Source organism: Octodon degus, unplaced genomic scaffold (assembly GCF_000260255.1).
Source record: "Octodon degus isolate 3935 unplaced genomic scaffold, OctDeg1.0 scaffold00011, whole genome shotgun sequence".
NCBI lineage: Eukaryota > Metazoa > Chordata > Mammalia > Rodentia > Octodontidae > Octodon > Octodon degus.
Window position 1 is genome coordinate 735,493 of NW_004524587.1, and position 8,875 is coordinate 744,367.

Consider the following 8,875-nt stretch of genomic DNA (forward strand, 5'->3'; position numbering starts at 1 on the left):
TTTAACTCAGGCCCTTGCGCTAACCTCTCGGAGTTTAGCATAACTCCAGCACTATGAAAACACATAAGCACAGGTATTAGTAACAGCCTTAGAATAGTTTAATCTTGGGTACGTCTATACAGTAGAATGCCTGCTGTATAGCAAATTTTAAAGAATAGATTATTTTTTTGAGTTAGCGTTTTCCTATTGCAGTTTAGGGTGGCCGTAAATTCACTGTGTAGTCCAGGTTGGCCTCAAACTCAGAGTGCTCCCCCTGTCTCAGCCTCCTGAGTGCTGGGATTACAATTTTAGATTCACAACCAGTTGTGAGTATAGTGCAGCGCTCTCATTATAGCCTGTGTCCAGTAACCCCTATCAGTGTGTTAGGCATTTCTCACAATTAGTGAACCAATATCAATATATTTACATTAATTAAAATATATACTTTATTCAGTTAGGTGTTTATGTCCTTTATTACAGGATTCTAGTAAAATAGTAGTTGTTACTCATCAAGGCCCTTCTTGGCTATGAGTTTCTTTGGCTCTGATGACCTTGATTATTTTGAAGCTTAATGTTCAGGTATTTTGTTGGATGTGCCTCTGTTTGAACTTGTCTTGGGTTTTTCTTATCGTAGTGTCATTTAGGAGGAAGATCTCAAAGGGAGAGTCCTGTTTTCATCACACGCTCTATTGAGGCTATCGCTGTCCACATGATTTGTCGTTGTTGACATTGATCTTGACTACCTGACTGAGGTGGTATCTGCCAGGTTCTCTGATTACAAGTCACTCTCTTCCTCTTTCCTAGCTCTTTGGAAGGAAGGTACTGTGCACAGCCCACAGGGAAAGACCAGGGAGTTCCACTCTTTCTCCTTGAAGGTGGAGTCTGCTTAGTGCCTCAGGATTTTTTGAAGACTTGCCTTTGCTCTCATTTATTTACTCATGTCAGTGTGGGTTGATATTTATTTTATATTTTGTGTTACAACCCTGTACATTAGCGTCTTGTTCACATTGATCTAGGTTTGTCTGGTTAGAGCCTTCTTTTGGTTCCTCTGTGTCGCTGTTCATAACGAAAGTTACTCTGAGCTGACATGAATGAATTTTAGGGTGTATTTAGTGAAAAAATGGAAGTGTGAAAAAATAGTATCCTAGCCCATGTATAAATAAAGGAAGAGAGGTAAGCACAACACACTTAGACCTCCTCAGCTGTGGAAAGAGAAGACAAACCTGAAGCTGAAGGGTTTCATTATCTTTTGAGGCATAGTTGGGAGCAGACTGAGGAGGACGGAGGCGTAACACTCAGACTGGCTCTTTCTCTTTGTCTCCTTGCCCAGCCTGGGTTCTCTTGGTACTTCCTGGCACATCTTCTCAGAGTTGCCCTACGTCCTTAGGTGTCATGGACAGCACCAAAGACCTTTTGCTTATCTGCTAATAGTTATTGAATTATAAATGAGAGTTAAAAACTTAGAGTTCCTTCCTTCCTTCCTTCTTTCCTTCCTTCTTTCCTTGCCAGGAATCACAGTCAGCATTTTGTGCTTTCCAGGTAGGTGCTTGTACCACTGAGCTATATCCCTGGCAAGATTAATTTATTTTAAAATTAAACCTATTACCTATTAATTTTCATACTGATCTTACTCAAAATGTGAAAAAGTAGCACCATGTTTGCATTTTTCAATTGTTTTTTACGTCTGAGTGAATAAGATTCAGATGAATGGGCCTGTCGGCTTTTGTTTTCAGTTTGTTGTGATATATTTCATGCAGCTTCTGGAAACCTGTGTTCTGCTCTTCTGAGAGGATGAGGGTGAGCAGCACGAGGCCTTTGGGTTAGTAGGAAAATAGTTGTGACCTTGTGTGTCTCTTGCAAAGGTCCTGAGAACCACTGGGCCGCCCCAGACTGCGCTTCACTTTATGGCACTTGGTTCGTTTTTGTCTCCCTGCTCACCATGTGCAGTGAAGTAGGGGCCAGGCCCACCTGCCTGCTGTGTCCCTGGAGCCTGGGACGTCATTCCCCACGTAACAGGTTCTCAGATGTCCAGTGACTGATTACCTGTTCAGACATTGGCGCTATGTGGACAGTTGGGATCTGTCTTGTGTACAAGGGAATTGCAGAGCACAGGCATTTTGTGCCACTTGCACTGGAGCATTTGCACTTGATAGTTTTCACATCATGTCACAAGTATAATTCTCACTTGTACTCAGTCATGGTGAGGTGAGAGGAAACAAGCGTCTTGGATTTAAAACTAAGATGCTTGCAGGGAGATATCTCAGTGGCATAACTTGGCAAGCGAAAAGCCCTGAGTTCAGTCCCCAGTACAAAATAAATAAGTGAACAAGTTGTCTATATATGGGGTGATTTGAATAAATACACCAAAATACTGTTTTACATTCTGAAAGTGTAATCTTTTATTTCTATTTGACTAGAAGGAGGGAAATGTCCCATTTGTTGCCGAGGAAGTAGTTTAGGAGAAAGACACAAGAAATATTTATTCTGAAAAGACCAGTAGATAACAAATAGGAGATCTTAGACTCTTAAAAACTTGGCAGAAAAACAGCTTTTATTCATTGTAGTCCTGAAAAATGTTTTTAGAGTTGCAGCAATGCAGGAAGGGAGAAGATAGCATGAGGCGTAGCTTACTAATTGTGTGTTGTCTGGTTTCCGAGAAAGCCATGATTAGAAAGAAGGCAGAAATGTGCTTATTACGACTGCAAGCCTTTGAGACATGTCATTATAGCAGATCACTGTGATCTCTGACCCACCCTTAAACATTGTGGTGTGCAAATCCTAATTATGGCCCCACTGAAATTCAGGGCCTTAACTTCAGCCTTTATCATAACCTGCTTTGGAGTATTTGTACGTTTTGCCATGACAATATTCATAGAATTTAAACCACTGGGAACTTTTTATTTTCATTTTTTGAACAGAAGACTTTGTTCTTGGGATATAGGTTTTTTAATATTGCAAAACAGTGGCTTATTTATATGGTCTGTACGAGTCACCTAATGAGCGTGTGTGCGTGTGCATGTGTGTTTTCTCCCACTGTGTACTGAGTATTAAACCCAGGACATTCACACCGAGTTCTGTCTATCTTCAGCCCTTTCTTTTTCTTTCTTTCTTTCTTTTTTTAAAATATTTTTCTCTCTCCTTTATAATTTTTAAAATATTTTTAAAATTTTATTTATTTGTTTATTTATTTATTTATTTATTTTGTGTGTGTGTGTGTGTGTGTGTGTGGCCAGCTCAGCCCACCAGGGGGCGGGGCTGGCTGGCATGTGGTGCTGGGGGATTGAACCGCGGTCCCTGTGCTTTGCTAAGCTTAGCTTGTTCTAAGTAGGTGCTTTAGACCACTGAGCCATCTCACCAGCCCCCTCAGCCCTTTCTATATTTTAGTTTTTGAGACAGGATCTCATTAAATTGTGTAGGCTGAGATCAAGCTTGCCATCCCGGCTCAGCTTCCTAGAGTGCTGGGGTTATAGGCACGTCCCGTCATGCCCACCTAGTATCTGATATACTTTGGTGATGTTTTCGGTGGATGCAAATGAAAATAGCTCAGGCACTGAGCATTTGAAAGTAGCTTCATGGGACAGTGTGTTTGCTAGATTAGTAAATCACTCCTGTTCCTGTGGCCGTGCAGCAGCTTGGCCCTGTCTCTTCTGTGCAAAATGGGTTATGCGCTGGCTTTAAGGTGTCCTCAAAGAAACAGTTGTGAGGAGGTGACTTTTTTATACTCTGTGAGACTCATGTCTGGAGGCCTTCTTACCAAGGAGGTCTTTTGCTGTTGTTTCCTTTTTACATTTTTGTTTCTGCTTGCAAGCATTCATTCCTCCTTCGCAGGAAGGTCCAGAATGAACTTACTTCCGTATTTGCACATTTATTAATTTGCTTCCTAACAGGGTGACACAGTAGCCTCATTTCCACAGTAATAACTATTGATACTCTGTCAGGGATAGTGGCCTGCTCTGTACTGTGTGTGAAATATTTTAACTCCATTTCTTCCTTTTAGCACAGCATTCGGAAGTTTTTTGGTTATTGTAACGATCTTGACCGTGAGATGAGAAAATGCTTGAAGAATGAGGTAAGAAAAATATCAAAGGCTAGAAGTAGTTGAACCAAGAACACAACATTTTTGAATATTATATTGTTGTCATTATGAAAGTTTCCAGTGTGCAGCAGCAAAAATCAACTTGGTATGTGTGGCCGCCCCTATAAAACAGACATGAGTGGTTTCCCCACAGGGCTTTAGAATATTGCTACCCTTTTGCTGTATACGCAGATGAGGAGAACTCATTTGTTGTAAAATGCAAGTTGGGTGGATTTTAGGATTTAAGAAACTGTATCTTTGATTAGCAGACAGACTTGGCTAGTCAGTGACAGCTAATGAGCATGTGACTAAAACGTGGCCTCAGTTTCCTTCTGTACAGTAAGGAAGGCAGGTGAGAGCTTTCAGCTTGTGTGGCTTGAACGTTTTCATCGCTGTGCTGCGTGCCAGCCACAGGGACCTAGGTGACTTGTCTGGGATGGTAGTCAGCTGACTGTGCCTTTCAGCTGTGACTTGGACTCAGTCAAATAGCCAGGAGACCACAGGCATGGTCACTTTTCCAGGTACCCCTGCCTAAGCAGAGAGCATTGTAAACCTTTGAAAGAAATCTCATTTCCATTTCGTACATCAGACGACCAGAACCTTTAAAAATATCTAATGAGGGCTGGGGAGATGGCTCAGTGGAATAAGTGCTTCTCTGGCGAGCATAAGGGCCTGAGTTCAATCCCCAGTTCCACAAAAAAAAAAAAGAAAAATCTAATGACTGAAAAGACAAAATATGTTATATATAATGATTAAGAATCTGTTCCAATTTTATCTTTTCATTTTTTTTAACTTCAATTAAGTCTCAGATTGATATATTTAAATATTTGAAGTTGTTTAGCACCTGTATTTCTTCATTTTTATGTATTTTCTACTCTGGGAATTATTTTTTCTTATTAGAATTTGTTTCCTTGTGACCATATGTAGAATTTTTTTTTTCTTTTGAGCCAGGGTCCCTCTGGGTAGTGCAGGCTGACCTTGAATTAACCTATGTAGCGCAGCCTGGCCACAAACTCACAGTGATGCTCTTGCCTCAGCCTCCTGAGAGTAGAATTTTTTATTGAAGGTGATAGTTTTGTGTCTGCATGTGTGTATATTGTTTAAAATGATTTTTTATGTCATCAGTTTATTTACAAACATATCTAGTATGCCATGTGAATTTCAGAGTTTGGTTTGTTTTCAAAGAGAGTCACCTCTCCAGAAATTCTTCCCATCTGTGAGAAGGATGAATTAAAACATCCTTATTTTTTAAGCTGTTGGTGTCTCACTATTTTTAAAGAAAGGTGCTGCAAAACCAGGTCCAAAGCACAAGGTTATCATAGCCAGCAACCGCCACTTGTTTTCCACGGAAAATGGCAAATCCTTCGCCATGGAGGGTGGGAGCCTCCGGATGCTCTGCCCCAACATGGTGCCTCAGGAAGCTCTGCGAATGGGGAAGAAATGGCCGAAAACTCGAGCCTGCCTTCACTCAGGAGCTTGTCCTCAAGAGCAAGACTACCAAAATGATTTTTGAAAAATGTTTTTCCTTCATGTATAAAGATGGGTTTGTTTAGAAACTGGCTCATGGAAAAATACAGCTGTTTTGTTTTTTCTTTTTTTGCATATGCTTGTAGTTTTACTTCTGTTAAGATTGTCTTCTTCATGTAGTTCACTAATTTTTGCCATTGCTTTATTGATTAGAGCTTCATAAGAAATTTTTTCTCTAGCTAGTCCTGAGCTCTGTTAGTGATGGTAGAATGTTGTAGATACTTTATTTTTGTGCTTGTTTTCAATACAGATTTTACATTTTCTCCTTATTTTCTTAAATTCTAAGCCATATAGGTAGTTTTATATTGGCTCATTCCTAGCATCTTGGCGTTCCTCTGTCTGGCCTTTTGTTCTCTAATCCTCGGGTCCTTTCTCCTTTGCTTTCTCTCTGCCTTTAGGCTTCAGACATTCTTCTGCTTCTCCGTGTATCCTCTGAGTGCTTCATTCCCTGAAGCTTTTGACCAGAAAAAGGGTCTCCCCACTTTTTTTCTGAGCCTTTCTCTATGTGTTTTCATTGCTTGTATTCTTACTGAAATAATTACTAATGTTATTTCTATAGTTACTTTTGTCCCTTTTTTGGTGTGGCTTTATGGATAATTGACCTTTTATTCTATTTGGGTCATTTAATGAAGTTTTGTGAATAGCAAGCAATATTTTTTTGGAGAATATTTCCCTTTTTTTCAGGGACCATCTTGATTTCCTATGAAGTTGTCTTAAGTATTTTAATATACTTTAATTTGCTCTATAACTCATTGTAGAGTTTATAAGGAAATAACTTTTATTTATTTATTTTTGCGGTACCATGGATTGAACTTAGGACCTTGTGCTTGCCAGGCAAGCACATATTCCATTTAGCTATCTCCCTAGCCCCTATGAGGAAATATGTTGTGTTCAGTGTGAAAACTGGAGCAAGGAGACCTGGCCATCAGTTAATCAGGCCACATTGCAAGGAAGTGGCCTCTTGTAGGTAGACTGGCCAGCAGAGCTTAGAGGCCCTTCCTGGACTGTTAGCTCAGGGGGCACAGGCACAGGGTTTATCCATTTGAAACATTGCTCAGATACTTGTACTGGGGAGAAATCGATTCAGCAGCTCTTTATGCACCAGCTAGGACATAGGTGCTGTCCCATATTGAATGAGGTCGTGTCCCCTAAGGTCCCTGTGTCCAGTCTGACATTCAGTGAAATAAAGACAAAAATTTTGTCAGAACATTTGCCTAGCATCACTGGTATAAATGATGGCACCTGCTGTCTCTTTTCTCCCTTTTTCATTCCAGTACATGGCAAAGAGAACCAGAAGCAGGGAATATGGAAATGAGATGCGAAAAAGACTTTTCAGTCCTTCAGAAGAATCTGAAAAATAAGTGATGTTGTCACTGGATGATGCCTGAGAGAAGACCTAAGGACTGTGGCTTCATCGCTGAAAGGATCCTCTCTCGCTTGTCTCCAGAACCCCTTGAATGCAGAGTGAGCCCTGAAGACCCGCATACAGAGGTGTGGAGACCTGCTTGCGAGTAGGTGCCGAGCAGACCTGCAGTGCTCTCGGTTCTACAGCGCTCCTGACGTCCTGTGGTGCCCTTTGTCTCATCCGCATGAGTCACTTAGCTCCTTCAATAAAGCCTTTTCAGTCATTTTTTCTTCCTGTCGCTTAGATGTTGTAGAATTAGATTAAATGGCATTAATAGGCTTCCCATTTTGAGAATATGATCGCAAGGATTAAACATTGGTTTTCAACAATGTGATGATTATGAGGATTAAACACTGACTAGGGCAAGAAGAACCTGGGAAAGTCCCAGGTGTTTTAACTTGTGGAAAATGTTCCAGTGATTCTGTTTTTAGAGAGCCATTTTCTAAAATATTAAATGCTTGTAGCTGGTCCCCTGACCAGGATTGGAAATATGCGGACAGTCCGTCAGTACGCAGCATGTACACACTTCTTTGGCATTGTCTAAAGAGTGCAGTAAGTTGTATTAGGTGTTGTACATAATCCTGAGAGACTAAAGTCTACTGGAGGACGTGTACAGGCTCCCTGCAAATGCTGCACCATGAAGAGACTTGGACATCCTGGATGCTGGTGTCCAAGGAGAGCCTGGAACCAAGGGGCAGCCCATAAGGCTGTACCTAATTGGCATTTTAGTCATGGAACTTTGCTTCTTCACTTGGGTGAATGTGCCCGCTCTGGGTGCCCACTATCTCCTTGGTGTTGCCTTCAGAGCAGCGCGTTTTCTCCCTGCTGGGAACAGTGCTCCTCAGGTGCTTTGTTTGGGCAATTGGCTCATCAGTGCTTCTGCCCATTGTTGCTGAGACCTGTGGTCATTTGGAAGCCAGCAACTCCGAGCATGGCCACGGCAGGGGCCCTTCTTCTCAAGTGTCAAGGGATGGACAGCCTTTTGAGCCTTCCAGTGATTTTCCTATACAACGTCCACTTGAGGTCTTGTTGGTAATGGTGTTTAATGAGTGATTTTCCTGTCCTGGGAGGAATTCAAGAAACTGGACGTTCACTTAGCAAGGTGATTATAGAGGATAACATTCAGTGAAGGGAGTGGGTACTATCCAGAATTAATTCTTTTGGTCCTTTCCAAGAGAGTATGAGTATTCACTTTCTCCCTGAGTGTTAGCCACTAAGTACAGAAGTGAGACATTTTGCCTGTAGAATCCTGTAGCAAACCAACAAGCTGATATTCCAGTAGTCAACTACAATAGCAAAAGTTCCATGATTAAGGAGGTGTTGCAGAAAACATGAAGGGGCACTTGGGCCAGGCAGCAGGAGGGAGCCATGCCAAGGAAGCTGCTTGGCAAAGGTGTCTTTTGAGAAATGAGAGAAAATGCGCCACTTTCTGGGAAGCTTGAGGTCATTCAGCATGACTGGAATGTGGGAACTGGTGGTGGAAGAAGATCACAAACAGCTTCAAATTCTTTGTTGGCTGTTTGAAACAGGGCCTTGCTATGAGCCCCGGGCTGGCCTCAAGCTTGCAGCAGTCTTTCTCTTGCAGCCGTCTGAGTGCTAGGATTACAGATGGGCCACCATGCCTGGCTGTTGAACTCTTTGAGATTTTTTAGCTTTAACATAGTGATGACCAGTCATAAATTTTAGTATGGTGGTTAGATATTCGGGGAAAGGAGTTAGAAGGATGTTTCAACTTGATTTCAGTAAGATTATTCTGGTTGGGGGGCTGGTGAGATGGCTCAGTGGTCTAAAGCACCTACTTAGAAAAAGCTTAGCAAAGCACAGGGACTGCGGTTTAATCCCCCAGCACCACATGCCAGCCAGCCCCGCCCCCTGGTGGGCTGAGCTGG

At 41.8% G+C, this 8,875-nt stretch overlaps 1 protein-coding gene and 1 pseudogene across 2 annotated transcripts in view; one reads left to right on the forward strand and one right to left on the reverse strand.

The window, feature by feature from the left end:
* Positions 1-7,214, forward strand: part of Cmc2 (C-X9-C motif containing 2) — a 40,533-nt gene extending 33,319 nt beyond the window's left edge. For both annotated transcript variants that reach the window (XM_023709321.1, XM_004625764.2), the window contains 2 exons: positions 3,977-4,048; positions 6,856-7,214. In XM_023709321.1, the coding sequence (XP_023565089.1) occupies positions 3,977-4,048; positions 6,856-6,942 (159 nt within the window). In that variant the 3' untranslated portion in view covers positions 6,943-7,214. The remainder of the gene's footprint in view (positions 1-3,976; positions 4,049-6,855) is intronic.
* On the reverse strand, positions 5,296-6,249 carry LOC105741403 (annotated as a pseudogene).
* Positions 7,215-8,875: the final 1,661 nt, after the last annotated feature.